At 32.2% G+C, this 17,038-nt stretch overlaps 1 protein-coding gene across 7 annotated transcripts in view; it reads left to right on the forward strand.

Moving 5' to 3' along the window:
- Positions 1-17,038, forward strand: part of MTBP (MDM2 binding protein) — a 154,751-nt gene that overhangs the window by 4,538 nt on the left and 133,175 nt on the right. For all 7 annotated transcript variants that reach the window (XR_003429893.1, XR_003429892.1, XR_003429894.1 and 4 more), the window contains exons 5-11: positions 1,637-1,695; positions 3,642-3,786; positions 4,810-4,927; positions 6,797-6,931; positions 8,967-9,061; positions 9,890-9,962; positions 14,299-14,416. Coding sequence is in view for 4 of the 7 variants with exons in the window: in XM_027092578.1 (XP_026948379.1) it covers positions 1,637-1,695; positions 3,642-3,786; positions 4,810-4,927; positions 6,797-6,931; positions 8,967-9,061; positions 9,890-9,962; positions 14,299-14,416 (743 nt within the window). In the remaining 3 variants the exon portion in view is untranslated. The remainder of the gene's footprint in view (positions 1-1,636; positions 1,696-3,641; positions 3,787-4,809; positions 4,928-6,796; positions 6,932-8,966; positions 9,062-9,889; positions 9,963-14,298; positions 14,417-17,038) is intronic.

Here is a 17,038-nt window from a genome sequence, read left to right on the forward strand (position 1 = left end):
CTTATGTACTTTCTATCATGTCTTTAAAATATTTGACATTAGATAGTATTTTAGCCGTGAGAGTGAAGATTTGATATGTTAGCAGCTATCGTGAGGGAATTTTACATAATTCAAATTTTCAACTCTTTGTTTTGGAAGACAGGCAATTTGGGCCTTTTATTTGAATAAAATTCTTTAAAATGCACAAACTGGTATCTGAAAATGTTTAGCTTCTTAAGCTTGCATAATTGCAGGAATCATAAAAATTGATATTTTTATTAATATGTCACTTTCTTGAAGCAAACTTCTGCCTGATGTTATATTTCAAGAGCTTGAATAGAAACTTTATTTAAGGTTAATAACTGGCATTCAAACCACAGTATCATTTTCATTTTGCTGTTTGAGACTGAAATATATGATTTCTTCAATTTATATGTATCTTCAGCATTTCAGGCACCTTTAAAATCCATAGTTTCTGAGGTGTATGTAGATGATTGAATTCACTTTTAGGTTTTTTGAATTGTGGTACAGTATATAAGATGATCCGGGTGATGTGAGTTTTGATAATTTTTTTTTCTTCATGAAATATACCATCTCTGAACCATAATTCATTCTTGTCATTTCAGTCTTCTGTAATACTTCATTACAAAAAACTCCTTTGTTTATTTTAATATTCAAATATTATACTTCTATAAATTGCTGCAGATTTTCAAATTGTGTTTTCCTGTTTTCAAATCATATTTGTTTATACTGATTAATGAAGGGAGACATTGTAGAACCATAGAAAGGGCATTTTAACAGAGGCTAATAGAAGTGGTCTCTAATTATATAATCTTGGGCCAGTCACTTAACTTCTCTGGTGCTTTATTTTCTCATCTGTAAAGTGTTGAGATCCTTTTAGATGATTTCTAAGATGCCTTCTAGCCTTAGGGCTCTTACCATTCCATATGTTTTCTCACCACTATTAGAAGATGACAAGTATAAAAGTGATTATTTCTAGTAAGTGACCTAATAATTATTTCCACAAGAGGGAGCTTGAAAACTATACTTTACCGTAAGGCACCTTAAGTTTTTTAGACAATGGTGAGTTTATAATAAAGGATTTAAATACCTTTATGTTATATAATAAACTATCTTGAGAAAAAAAATTCATCATATGGGTAAAATGAATAGATTTTAAAGAATTGGAGGAGAGTATCATATTTTCCTGTCAGGGCTGTTATGTGCCATTCAGAGAAAAGCAGTAGCCTTCTTTATTAAATACTTAGTAATACCTTACTTTTAAGGTTCAGAAAAATGGTCTATTAGTTATGATTTATATTTAGTATACTAGATATAATTTAGGGAGGGCTTTTTTCCCCTTTTTTGTTAATGCTGTTTGTTTGTTTTGGGGGTGTGGCTAAGAACTTGGACTCAGGGTAATCCTAGCTTCCACAGCTACAGCTTATGTGGACTTTAGGTGAATCATTTAAAGTGAGGATAAAAATCGTATTATAGTAGTGCCTCTTGGGATTGTCATGAGGATCAAATGAGATAATGCTGAATGCTAAGTATTTAATAGTGTATGGCACATAGATCCATTTAATTAATATTACCTATTATGATTATATGTAATGTGTGTATATATATTTTTTCCTAACCTACTGTTTTATTTTAGCCTATATGAAGAATCTGCAGAAAATTTGCATCAGTTATCAGACAAACTTCCTGCTCCTGGTAATATTTTATGACTACTTTCAATAATTTGTACCTTATCTTACACTTTCTGTGAATGAGTGATAAATTCATTCTTTATGCTAACTTTGAAATGAAAAATGAAAAATAATTTTCTATATGAAGTTGTTAAAAAACATACTCTACTACTTTAATAAAGTACCTTGTTGAGACATCACAATTTTCTTAATTGTTTTCATTTACTTAGACAAAAATTAGAACTTAAGAAATTACTCATCTGTTTCCTTCTTCAGTTATTACTGAAGAAGCAGCTTTGCACTGTATATACCATTGTTTTCCACAATGTTCTATAGAACTCTACTTCCATGAGCAAATCCTGGAAAAAGAAGTTCTTTAACCTAGATCATTTGGATAACATACTTTTATGGTGTGAAGTCACTATACATATTATCAAATAGAAAGTCATGCAGTAAAAGAAGCCCTTGACTCAGCATTTTTTTACACAATCCATTTTTTTCCTATAATAGAAAGCATATTTTATGAAATACTGCATCATACTATTCTTAAAACTGTATTTTGTCTTAAATTAATCTTCCTTTGTGTGAATCAAGTAGCTGATTCATCTAAAGCTTGGTACGCTTTGGCATCCACAAATACTTTTGAATACTTTTCTGAATATTTTCATTATTGGAGGTCATTTATTAGGCAGATAGTTATTGTGTCTGTTAACATGTCAGGCGTTGTACTAGGAGCTGAGTATATAATGATGAGTAAAGCATATGTGATTATCATAAAGGACTTTATAGCTCACAGTCTAATCCTTATATTCAAGATTATATTTTAGTATAAAAGATCCTATATGGAAGATAACTGAATATATTGATAAACAAACATGTCAGATTTTTATATGAAGTTCAAAGAATGTACAGTTGCTATTTTGGCAAATTGGAATGCTTTCATTATCAAACTTTTATTTGGTTTCTGTTTCATTTTGATTTTTCTGGTCCTTCAGTAAAATTTATCATTTTATAAAATTTAAAGTTTCATGAAGTTAACCTTCTTTCTCAGGAACGAATGATGTTGTCAGTATAATTGAGTTTTCTGAGTGCTTTATTGTTCTTTAAAAAGAGAAATAATTTATATGAACATTACAGTTTTATACTAATTCATTCCCTTTTATATAACAAAATAAAGTATAGAACATAATGAATTGCACAGGTTTTTTTCCCTCTGTTCAGTACAACAATAGCATTGATGATCTCAAGAGCAATGTATAATTAACCACTGGCACATAATTGGCAAGTAATTATGATATAGTTCATTGTTTTTCTGACATATGCTAGCTATTTCAAGGTAACATGGCTTTAAATCAAATGTGAACATTTAAAAATTTTGAACTCCTGAAGATGTATATTGTTTTGAAGAATTTCAGCAATTAAAGTTAAAATCCTTCTTCATCTTCTAAATAAACGTAAAATTCAGTTGTTCAAGGTACTGTTTTGAGACATTTCAGATCTAACATCTTTTTTTTTAATTTATTTTTATTTATTTATTTTTTGAACTTACTTATTTTATGTATGTATTTTTTTGGCTGCACTGGGTCTTCATTGCTGTGCACGGGCTTTCTCTAGTTGTGGCTAGTGGGGGCTACTCTTGGTTGCGGTGTGCGGACTTCTCACTGCGGTGGCCTCTCGTTGCGGAGCACGGGCTCCAGGCGCGTGGGCTTCAGTAGTTGTGGCTCACGGGCTCTAGAATGCAGGCTCAGTAGTTGTGGCATACGGGCCTAGCTGCTCCATGGCATGTGGGATCTTCCCAGACCTGGGCTCGAACCCGCGTCCCCTGCATCGGCAGGCGGACTCCCAACCACTGCGCCACCAGGGAAGCCCCCAGATCTAACATCTTTAAAAAATTATAGTTAATCAACTATGCTCCAATATAAAATAAAAATGTTTTTAAAAAATTACAAAAATGCCTTTATCTCTTTCTAGGTAGAGCAATGATAGATGTAATACTGTTGCCTTCTGACAAAGATCCACCTAAATTGAGAGACTGTTTGCCTACTGTAGGAGCATTAAAACATTTGAAGGAATGGTATTCAGCAAAAATTACCATAGCAGGAAATCATTGTGAAACGTAAGCTTCTTTGTTCATATTTGACCACTATCTGTGTTGTCCGCTTTTACAATTAACTTGCTACCCTGTTTTTAATAGACCCGGCCTTCGAAGATTTTTAAAAATGTGACAAGATAGTTTTATGTCATACTGTGATTAGAGATTTATCTGTTGAGAAGAACCTACATTTTTCTTATTTCATACTTTATATTTCTGAGAAGTTTTAAGTTTTTAGTAACTGTTGTTGATGTTTTCTTACAACTATTATTGAGCATTAATTCTCCAAACACATTATGTGTTTTTAAATAGGTTTGTATTGTCCAGTGAACACCGTGATAAATACCATGGATACATGGATACACCAGATTTATAATGTCATATTTGTTTTTTGTTTTATGTGCAGTGTAGAAATAAATATATACTGTTGTGTTTTATGACATTTTAGTAAGGATCAACTGTGTATTACAGTTTTGATCCTTAAATGAGTATTAGATTTGTTAACTTCATGATTTTCTTCACTCAGCAGTTGTTTATTGAGCACTATCTTTATGCCAAGCACAGCAATATATACTGATAATAAGAAAGTGAGATTTGATCTTTTTCATTGAAATACAGGGAGGAACAGGAATGCAAATAGTCATGATAGTCTGTGATAAGTGCTATTATGAAATTCCATACAGAACTGTGTGGGAACAACTGAGGAGAGCAGTTCTCCTTTTGAAGATAAGAATTCATTCAATCTGTGTATATGTGTGTACATATGTGTATATCTGACGTTAAAATTAATAAATAATAATAGGAAAATCTGTTCATCTGTAGTATTAAGGGTAATTACTCATAATTCAAGGGGATGTTGAGATTAAATGAACACACGATAGCAACTTCTTCAGAGACTGACTTAATGAATGTTCTATAATATTAGTTGATAAAAGCAGCAATATAAACTTTGCATTTTTGCCTGTTTGGCTTGTAGCTAACTATAACCATTAAACCTAAGTCAAATTTAAAACCCTATATTTAATTATCATAAACTTTTATTTATAGAAATTGTCAGAAAATTGCCGAATACCTTTCTGCTAATATTGTGTCTTTACAAGATCTCAGAAATGCTATTGATTCAAAGGAGTTATGGAGGGGAAAGATTCAGATATGGGAAAGGAAGGTAAGTGGATTTCTGTTATCACAGTTTGCAAAGCAGGCCTTTCGACCTTATTTACAACACAGATAGTTTAAATGAATCCTAATGAAAAGGTACCATATAAAGATGTTCCAGAAAAGCACTATCTAAGTAGAACTTTCTTCATTAATGGAAATGTTCTGAATTTATCCTTATACAATAGTCCACTGGCTTCATGTTGCTACTAGCACTTTATACTTGACTACTTCAAACACAGAACTGAATCTTTTACTATATTTTACTTTAATTAATTTAAATTTAAATAGTGACTGTGATTGTTTTGGGCACTGCAGTTCTAGAATGTAACATTCTTTTAAAGCAGAATTTAGCATTAGTTGAGTTCATGTTTATCCAAGCTGCTTTAGTTCATTGCATATGTAAACTCCTGGAAAACTGCTTAGAACATGTTTTCTTACCTATGATACCACCTTAAGTGATCAGTGCTTTCTGCTAACCAGCTGATTTTGAACAATTTTTTTTTAACCTTACTAGACCCCAGATTTCTCAACTATAAGATGAGAATATTAGATTAAACCCCGCTAATGTTAAATTTCTATGAGGCTCCAATTCTATTTTGCGATCCCTTACCGTGAATGAATATGTTTGGTGGTTTTTATAAGCTGTGTCCATGTTGAAATCAGTGTTCCTGGTATTTTATGTGTTTCTGTCTATAGGCAAAACTAAAAGAAAGTTTCTTAATGTTTGTTTAGTATGGGAGCACGAGTAGATCGTTGTGTTCCTATAAAGATTTATTGTACTAATTACTAGACTTTTTTTTTCCTTTTCAATTCACTCTTAATTATAGTTTAATAAAACTTCTAATAAGACAACAGGAATTAACGTGGCTGGGCCCTTCTTGTTGATTTGCACGCCAGCTCTTCTTTATCTCGGGGAAGTTAAATCTGCAGATAAATCTTCTTTGCAAGTGGTTTTAGTGTAAACAAGTCGTATAGCCTACAAGAAGAATGCAGGATACAATTAGCTGGGAGAATTACTTTTGTATACATTTTTTGAAATTGCATGTCTACATACAGACAGATAATGGCAGGGTTCTGTGATTCTTTTATTCTTTTATGGATAAGAAATTAAATGTCCATATCTCCCCAGGCTGCATTTAAAACTTGAAATCACTTTTTTTGGTGGAGAATAGCTTTTAGCCTAGGGGCATTATAGTGATTAAGGACATAGATTCTAGAGTTAAGATTGCCTGCATTCAAATCCTAATTCTGTTTCTTGCTAGTTTTATGTGAAATGTTAGATAACATTTAGCCTCTTGGTGCCACAGTTATCTTTATCTGTAAGACAGGTATAATAGTAATTCCTAACTCAGATTTTTATGAGGTTTAAATTATTTAAAGCACAAAGTAACCATTCAGTAAGTGTTACCTATCATTGTCATTACCATTACTGTTAGTACCCCTATTATTACTACTTCTGCAGGAATTGATCTTTTTATCAACAACTTATATTGAAAGCAAACTATGTGTGAGGCACTAAGGATCTAGTGGTGAATGAGATAAGCAAGTTCTATTTTTGCAGAACTTAAGACAGTAGGAAGCAGGTACTGAACAACTATACGTAAAGGGGGTTGCTTTGTTCTCTGGTTGCGGAGAATGGGCTTAGTATCCTCTTGTGGGCTAGTGAAAGGCCAAGGAGAGCTTTTCATGAAAAATTCATGTGAAAGTTGAAATACGAATGATATGTACATAAATGGAAGAACTGCATTTTGAACTGAGGATCAAAAATAAATTTACATATGGTTTTCCTCTCAACTTTTGCATTGCAATAAGATGTATTAATCTTTGTAACTTAATTCATGATGCCTGTAACTGTGTTCTCTTCATTTCTTTTCAGTTTGGATGTGAAATTAGTTTTCCTGAATTTTGTTTAAAGGGAGTCACACCTAAGAATTTTAGTACATCTAATTTAAAAACTTGCTTTCTTGACAAAAAGATAATACCATCAAAGGATAAGAGTATTTTGCCAAAGGTAATCTATGTTTAATTGTTTTTGCCATCATCTATTCATGAATATTTTATAAGATATGTTTGAATCTTTAATTAACATTACTAATATATGTGCTTAAGTGTGCTCACTTGCATAACTTTTACTATAATTATAATTAAGTGCTTAAATTATACTGTATTATCAGTATTGAATGTTGGCAAAACTATCATTGTTTTAAATTGTTTTCAAAATGGAACGATCCTAACTTTAGATCAGTATAGGCCTGAAACCACTTATTTTTTTATTTTATTTTTTGGCGGTACGTGGGCCTCTCACTGTTGTGGCCTCTCTCGTCGCGGAGCACAGGCTCTGGACGCACAGGCTCAGCGGCCATGGCTCACGGGCCCAGCCGCTCCGCGGCATGTGGGATCTTCCCAGACCGGGTCACGAACCCCTGTCCCCTGCATTGGCAGGCGGACTCTCAACCACTGCGCCACCAGGGAAGCCCCTGAAACCACTTTTGATTTGAACTTTACCATGTGACCTTTCTAAGACTCAGTTTGAAGGGCGTATGATACAGTGGAAAGAGAACAGGCTTTGATGTTAGGTAGACCTCGGTTTGAAACCTGACTTTGTCACCTATGAGGTATTGTCACCTTGGGTAGATTGATTAATTCATTTATGAAATGGAGATAGTAATAAACACTATCTTACAAAATTATGAGGGTTAAATGAAGTAAGAGATTAGCATCTGATATAGTACCTGACATTTGCTTCATTTACAGTTTAAGAGGTATTGATTCTTGTCCCGTGTCTCCATAGATTTATTCTTAAAATGCAATTATAAAGTATAATAATTAAGAGGGGTTTGGTTCACTTTTTTTTTCACATTGGACAAATAATATAAGAAGAAGTATTTATATAGAAGCACTTTAGAAATTCACTTTGAAGGATGCATTTCAAGAATGCACAAAACATAGTGGTCATGAAGTTGCAAGGATGTCAGAGTGATGGGTAATATTTTCTGATCAAAGGGTGGTACAAAAGACATATTTCTGATGTTGACACATTTCCTAATAGTTCAGAATTACTTACTTTAAGTAACTTATCATGACCATCTTTCACAGGAATATTAAATTCTTTTCTAAAGATTATAATCATAAGATTGATGACCTCAACTTTTCTTCTTTGGTAGTACACCATTCAAGTATGAATAATGTGTCTGATATTTGCTGCTATTGAGAGAAATTTAGGGTTCAACGTCTTAAATAAATGTAAGCCTCTCTATGCATAAACAAATACATGCATACATACATATATATACACACTAGGTGTGTTGTGTATTTATGTGTACATACACATACATACACATAATCATATATGATGAAATTACTCAGCTTTCTGCAAGTTTAAAACTTTGTGTGTTTGAAGATGTGTCTGCTTTTCTTTGCCCTTCTTGTGAAGCACTCTAGCCCCAACTCTTGAATTACTTTCTTCACTAGCTCACTCTTAGTTTAGTTTTAGACTCTGTCCAAAGAAATACTGAATTTTATTTCTCTGAGTGGAGCTTTCTTTGTTAATTAGTATTCTTGTTTTACTAGTTCTCTCTTTAATTACTTTAGTATTTCCTCCAAGGACTTTGTTTTGTTTTTTGTTTTTTTTTTTAATCTCAGCATACCAAAGTTCATCCTGGAGTGTCTTTTCTTTCTCTTTCTCAGTTTCGCAGACGCTCTTCAACATCCTAGCCTCCTGGCTTATCTGTCTGTCTTCCTAGAGATAAACAGGAAAAGTTGAGAACTCTTGTCCTCTGTTGCTTGCCTCTTTCTATACTCATTTTCCTCCTGTTAAAACTCTTTCCAGTTAGTAAGAAATCTCCATATCTCTCCACTCGTAAAGGTAGAATTGATATGGAAGAAATTCTTATCTTTGATAGAGAATTAAGTGTTTGTCTTGCATAATATGTAAATATGTGCTTTTTAAGACCCATTTTAAAGATTTAAACCCTGATCACTAATTTGTTCACTTTCGTTTTATTTATAGTATTTAAAGTCTTACATAATTTTCATTTCTTTTTTAGGTTTTTCATTATTATGGCCCTGCTTTAGAATTTGTGCAGATGATAAAATTATCAGACCTACCTTCCTGCTATATGTCAGACATTGAATTTGAGTTGTATCCTTTTCATTTACATGTTCATTATAGATCACAATTTTTCTGTGTCAAGTAAGACTGTTTCCTGGTACCACCACATTTAAATATTTGCCCATACTTTTGTTGTTGTTTTTCTTTTTTATAATATCAGTATACTTTTCATTGCCATTGCTTTAAGAGAAATTCTACAACTTGCAAAAAAAGAATACTCCTTCAGGCACGATATTTATGCCTCTAGAATAGGCAGAAGACTTCCTGAAATTATTACTCATTGCTTATGGGGTAGGTAAGAGGGAGAAATGTTAGGGATCTGTGAAGAAAAACAAAATAATTTATATACTATTGGAATGTTCAGATGTTTCTCTTGCCATTGGCAGGATAGATACAAGTGCCAGTCCACTGTATCTTTTTAAATACTTAAGTAAATAAGAATGCTATCACATATGTCTGTAAATATTCAAAATATTTTAGACTCTTTTTTAAGAAAATATATCTAAGAAGTTTTAGGAACAGATCTAAGAACAATATTTTATATAAAAAGAATTTGTTGTTGGCCAGAAATGAAACCCTAGTACAGTGTTCTTGAATTTTTATTCAGAAGCTCCAGTTTGTACAAATCTCTGGTTCTAATAGTTTAGAGTAATGCTATTTATAGTATCACTATTTCTTGATGTATTTTTAGAATCAGAAAAATAATTGTCCTTGGAAAGGAGTAATTGTGAGTTCCCACAGTTAAAAATGTTGATCAGTGAATTTAAGCACCTTGTGAATTGGAGAATCAAACTTATTTTAGGGAGTTGAATTATTTGACAATTACCATTTCATCATTTCTTTAACTCCTTAGTGCAGAGGACTGACAGAAAACAATACCAAACAGAATTCCAAGCTGCTGTTGGAGCAGGTTTCTTCCCTGTGTGGCAAGGTATAGAGGGTGTTTTTTTGTTTTTGTTTTGTTTTTGACTTAACATTTACAGATGTGTGAGAAAAGGGAATGTATTTTTTAAAATCTGTTTCTGTGTGATGATTTGGTTTCTTTAACTTAACATAAGGTTTTGGTCCTAATTCATGTTAAGATACTTTGGACTTTTCCTAATAACCCCAAAGTCTTCTGCAGACATGAAGTGATGTTTTTTTTTTTAGAAGAGATTTTCAAAAATAAGCTTCATGATGATAATTGCTTTTAGAACACATTAGATTATTGTTAACCTACCCCTTTCACATCTGATTTCAGTTCCGTGGCAAGATATGTATATGCTTGCATTATCTTTTTCATGGTAGGATGGGTAGGTGGAGGTGAGGAAAATGCCTCAAACTTCACTAAATTATCATTTGTAAGTTTTCAGTTCTTCTTTTTTAATTTTGGTGATGTTTAGAAGATTTTCAGCTATTTGACTAGTTTATATATATATATAAAACATATATAATGATATGTAGTTAAAAATTTTTAACTACAACATAAAGAATTTTATGTGGAATCATATAAAGTCAAGTACAGTTTTCAATAGGAAAAACTAAAATTTTCTTTCTGGTTATTTGCTCAACTACCTTGTTTCTATGAAAACAATTTTTAATGCACAAAATGTTCATTGGCAATATTTGCATAACATTTTCTTATTATTTTAACAACAAGTACTCAATTATCAAATAGTCCTGCAGGGAGAAAAATGATTGTTATAATTATGGTTTCCCCATGGCACTATTAATCAAATCTTGGTTATAGTTCCCTTAGAAAATTGATGTAGTAAAGAAAATATGATTTTGGCCTTAAGATGCTTGGCTATATAATAACTTAAAATCTTGACTTGCAGCCTCAAAATTTTGACTTGCAGCAGTGTATCAGAGTATTTATTTGATGAAATGGCCTTTAAAGGAACAGTCTGAAGATAATGTTAGCCTGTTTTTTCACCTCTGAAGTACTCAATGTACTACATTTTGAAATTTAAAATTTCTTTTTTTGTTTATTCAACATTAGTTCTACTTTATGCATTGTATTAGATATTAGGGCTCCAATGATGGATTGTACAGATGAAGACTCTGCCCTCATGGAACTTACATTTTGGTAGGAAAAATAGAAAATAAGAGCTATGAAGAAAACAAGCAGGCTGAGATAGGGTAGTAGGGTGGATGGTGTACTTTAAACAGGCTAATAAGATCGTACATCTCTACAGAAATTTGCACACAGAAGTCTTGTGAAGTGGTATAGTTAAAAAAAAAAAACAGAAGAAGAAAAGGCACTAAGAATAAAAACAAACAAACAAACAACGCTGTTCATATTTTAACCCAAGTAGCTAAATAGTTCACTATGTAACCCTATCCAGGAAATGAGAATGTCATTTATCATTAATCATCTCACCTATATTATCAAATAAGGGAGGGAGGGAATATGATATAGTAGAAAGTCTCAAGTAAAAGAACATGTACTTTAGAAAACTTTGATTTAAGTCCTAGCTCTGCCACTCACTGGTTTATAGCTTTTTAAATTGTGAACTGGAAATAATAATTCCTGTTTTGCCTATTTCAAAAAGTTGTAATGAAAACCAAATTGGAATATATTTTATAAACTGTACAGTATGATACAAATGATGGTTGCTATCTAATTCTTGTCTTTGAAGTTTATGTGGCCCAAATGATAGACACACTTAAGTGAAACATTTTCCTGAAATTTATAAAGCACTAGATATCCTCTAGATATTTTGAAGTTATGATGAAATTTTTAGGAATTAGTTTTATAGGTAATGTTTCAAGTCAAAATCAGACATATACCTATAATTTAACTCGGTTATAAAATAATTCTTAACCCATCTAGATATTGAAAATAGGCAACTCTAATCCTAGAAGAAAGCTAAACTATTGATATCTATTAATATAGTATTTTCAATTGTTTTATTTTAAATTTGTTGTATTAGATTGTCATTTTTATTGCTTCTCGGACAATGACTGAAATATTGGACTACACTTTATCAGTCGGGGACAAATAAATAGAACTTTAAATATATGTTCCTACTTTAATTCAGCAAAGGGATAACTTTTAGAAACATACATTATGTAATTTGGCTAAATCTCTAAATGTGAAGCAGTTCACTGTCCTTTTACACTGTGTCATAGTTAGTCTTTTACATTTTTGAAAAAAAAAAATTGAATTCCACACTCATTCCTTGAAATAATCCCAGTGCTTTATAACATGGTTTTCATTTATTTATTCAACTTTTCTTTTTGTTTTTTGGACTGCCTGCCAGTTGCTTGTTGCAACTGGAGAGAATACTGGAGAGAATAAAGTGGACAAGTTCCCTCCTTGGGAAGCTGTCAAAGTGCTTAAATTCTAGTGCTTTATGTGATCCTAAGTCAACTTTTGAGCTTAAAAAAGATGTTTGATTAGCCTCAGAATAAAAATAAAAGCCTTTTAGAGGAAAACTTATTTTATTAGATTAGAAAAGGCAAGATAGGGTTGTTAGGGAATCATGACGTCTATTAATCACATGGACAGGGAATATTTTTATTAAAGAGGAGAATTTATAAGGCTAAAAACATGATTGCCATAGTGCCTGCTTGTTTGGGGGTTTGCCTGCTGAAAAGACTGAATCAAAGTTTTGAAACTTGGGTTTGAAATGTTATTTGGCTGTTAAATTTTGGAATAGAATGTTAACATAAAAGGATCATCCTCAAGTCTCTCAAAGTATATCTAATGATTCGTGTATAAGTGAGAACAAGTTATCAGGATCCAAGTTTGTTGTGAATGTAGTGTAAACTATTGACATAAATTTATTTTGTAGGGAATTATAGCTTATGGGATTTAGAAAAGTTTATTTTCATATTTGTAGCAAATGTTTAATCAAAAATAGGCTGTCTCAGAAATGTGGTCACTTCCTTTGCTGATGGGTCAGGACACATTTATGTCAGGCTATAAATTATGCAATGAACTGCATTTAGTATCTTTACATTGTTAAGCTGTAACTATAATTGTAACAGTTTTATAATTGTTAAGCTGTAATTGGGCCCTGATCTGGCATACTCACATTACAGCTTTGTCACCCTTTGGGCCAGACAGTTTTGTTATGCATTTTGGTCTAAGAAGTCTTACTCAAGCAAGAACTAGGACTTAGTGTTTAGGAAATTAAATATATATCTTTTATAGTTAATGATTATTTTCCATTCCTAAATATTTTTATTTTTAATATCTAATGCTTGACTATGTAAAATACATTTGACTTAAAATAAAAAGGTTATGGCTATAATAATCAAGAAAAATAAGCATATTTAATTTTACCTTCCTTGTTTTACTCCCGATAGACTTATTTTCATATTCGTTAGTTAAGAATACGTAAGTAAAAATAATAAATAGCAACTAAAAGTATTAATTAACTTTGTGTCACATATCTCATGTAACCCTTCTATCTACATAGGACAGTTAAAAGTGATTTTGCATTAGATTTGAGATTGATAGCAAATGCCTTGCCTAAATTTCCCCAAAAGTAAAAAAAAAAAAAAAAAAGTATTTATTGGGATGTGCTGATTTTGTAGCTTACATTTCTAAAATAATAACAGGCAAAATACAGCTTTCAAGGTTGCAGTTTGTTTTATTCAGTGCTTAACCAAACTGAGAATTTACCTAAATATATTATGGTGGGTTTGGGGGGACAAATATTTAACAAACATCTGTGTGCCCAGCACTGGGAATACAAAGATGAATAAGTTGAGTTTGCTCATCAATCAGTTAGAAGCTGCTGTATGTTTTCTGGCATATGATTCATGGTTTCTCTAAATTTTTATACCTACTAGCATTAAATCTCTGATATCTAGCAACAAAAGTTTTGAAATTGCCTTTAGATTCTAATTTTGAAGCCAGACCAATAATCCATCCAGTCAGAAGTTTATAAAAATATAACTCGGTATGACAAAATCTTTTGAGGATAGAATTCGTGACCTCTCATTGATTTGCAAATATATGAAGAAATTATACCCACAACCTAAACTTAAACATTGTGAATACGGTTTTCAGAGATACATGACTCAGTGGAAGTAAAACGGATACCTGTAACTTTGAATCCTTTCTCTGTTTTCTGGCTTTTTTTTTTTTTTGGTGGAGGTAGGGCAGTGTTCTTGTTTTTTTCTTTTTTTAGTTTTTATAGTGGAATTCTTGGGAAAGAATGTGATTAAATACGTGTTACGTAGGTGAAATATGAGTGGAAAATTGTCAGATGACGCTATTTTAGAGTTGATTTCATTGTGCACTCACTAAAAATATGTTCTGTTTTATCCAGGTTGGTGCTCTTTTTGTATTGCCATGTACCATTAGTAGCATACTTACTCCTCCTCCCAGCCAGCTCAGTTCAAGAAAATGGAAGGAATATATAGCTAGAAAGCCTAAGACAATCAGTGGTAAGTAGTAAATTTTTAAGTTTTAATGGTGCCACATAAATAATGTATTTATCAACTTTGAAATGGAGATAACATTTCTTTATGAGAAAATATATTATTACTACTGATTAAGAGGACCCGTATCATTTTAAGATGTTTTTCTTATCTAACAACCTACTGCAACAGAAAGTATATACAACGTTATTCATTCATAAAATATCAGTGTTCTAAAGGCAGAAATTTTGGTTAATTAGATAGTTAATTATATTAAACATGGGTTTCTTAGAGACATTTCAGGAATAAAATTTATGGAAATAGATTAATTTATTATATAGTATATTAAAAAAACAAACTTGTGATTACAATTTTCTGTAGAATTTATTTAACAGCTTTTTATATGCTATGCAGTATTCTAAGTACTTTAGAAATCTTGATTCATTTAATTTTTATAATAACGTTATAAACTTAAAATAACCTTATAAACATTTAACAGATGAGGAAATTGGGACTTGGAGAAGTTACAGAGCTATTAACTGGCAGAAACAGGATGTGAACCAAGATTCTGCCAATTAATAGCTCTAACATCTCCAAGGATTTGAACCCAGGAACTCTGCTCTTAACCCCTGCACTGTGTTGCCTCTCTAATAATCTATTACATTCAAGATGTCATTAATTTCTATTATAAAATCAGATTATTTAAATCCAATCTCTAATACTTCATTAAGTACTTGCAGGTCAAAATGTTAGTTACTTGTCCAAAGTCACATAGCTAAAGTGTGTTCCTTCGTACTTTGTTTCAGTGTTTTCTGTTTTAATTGGACGATGATTTGTTTAGTTTAATTCTGACCTTATACTTAGTTTTTGTGACCTGTGATATTATGGGACTAAGAACTGGAATTGAAACGTATCTACCCAGATTGTAATCTCTAGAAGTACTCTAGAACCTTAGAATTCTGAGGAATACAATTTTAAAATCAGCGGTTTACACAGTACTTTATAGGAAATAGGTAAGATACTAAAATTCATTTTAGCAAGTGTTGAATTTAAAATGTAGATAATATCTATGTGGAAATTTAAAGTTAGTGTTTGAAGTTTAGATGTATATCTCTAGAGAGTGGTCAGGGCAGGAGATTTAGATTTTTAGTTTACCAGCTCTTTTGTTTATCTGTTTTACAGCAAATTACCCTAACACTAAGTGGCTTAAAAGAACAAACACTTTATTTGCTCATACTTCTGTGTTTGAGCTAGGTTCAGCTGGGCAGTTCTTCTGCCAGTCTTACCAGTGGTCACTGATATGTGACTGCGCTGAACTTGTGGATTGTTTGGAGGATGGGCTCAGATGGGATGCAGGGACAGCTGTCTTTCTCTCTCCATGTAGTCTCAATGCCTTTTCCTTGCCACGTGCTTTTTTCTTGTAATCTCTGGAGCAGGTGAGCTGGAATTTTTTACATGGCTACTCAAGATTCCAAAATGAAGAAAAATTGAGGTGACAAGGACTTTTTAAGGCTTATTCCCAAAACTGGCCAAGTGTCACTTCTGCTGTATTCTTATTTAAAGCTACTCACAAGAATGGGCCAGATTCAAGAGGGAGGTGACTATACAAGGGTCTGAATACTGGGAAGCCCCCAGTGTAAAAGTCCACCGCGGGTGTATAAAGGTGATAGTGGAAACAGGAGTGGTTGGGAAAAAACACATAGACAACATGGCTAAAGAAGAGAGCCAAGGACAGGACCTTTAGAAATACCTGAATTTAAGGTAAAGTGGAGGAAAAGTTAGAAAATGGTTTAGTAAATGGTAGTTGGAAGACGCTAAAGAGTTATAATCATTAACATCAATATCAAAATATCACCATTTATTGCATAATATAGAGTATTGTGCAAAATGTGGGAAATAAAGGGAAGTCAAACTGGGTTCTTACACTTGAGGAATTAGAGGCATGGTCCTTTTCTTTGTAAAGTTTATAGTCAAGTGAAGAAGGCACTTTGAAAAATCATTATAAATCTCTTTATCCATCAGGGTGAAAGTAAAGTGGAGGATACTTTCAGAGTGTATGACCTAATGTAGCCTTAAGAATTCAGGAAGGCTTCCTGGAGGAAGAGACATAGTTAATGTAGTTTATTGCACTGCACTAATTCGTGAAGAAATGTGGCTTTAACCCTTCTCAGCTCACAGGGAATAAGTGTATACCTGGTGATTTTGGCAGATGCTAAAACAAAATCAGAAGTAGACTTACTGGGTGGCAGTAGAGTCAGTTTCACTATACTACGTGAAATCACAGGATAATATCCATTTCTCAATATTACATAGGTTTACAACTTATTAACATGAATAGTAACATCTCTTAACTAAACTTGAGTGTATTCTGGACAACTCTTTATTTGTTTTTCCTCTTGTAACTTTTTCTAAGGTAATTTATTGATTTAGAATTTACTCTTAGTTTTTTTTTTTCATGACTTTCATTGCAACTTTAAGAAAATACCTTATCATGATGCTTGATTTGATTTTTTTAAATTATCACCTCTTAAAATTTGGGGATTAGTATTAGTAACTTCTGAATAATAATTAGACATATATCACATGACCATCTTCGAAGCCAAGTTGTTGATTAGGCCGTATCATTAAGGGCTGATTAAGCTGACACTT

The sequence above is a fragment of the Aethalodelphis obliquidens genome, unplaced genomic scaffold (assembly GCF_003676395.1).
Source record: "Aethalodelphis obliquidens isolate GAN/ISIS:26980383/991018 unplaced genomic scaffold, ASM367639v1 scaffold79, whole genome shotgun sequence".
In the NCBI taxonomy this organism is placed as follows: domain Eukaryota; kingdom Metazoa; phylum Chordata; class Mammalia; order Artiodactyla; family Delphinidae; genus Aethalodelphis; species Aethalodelphis obliquidens.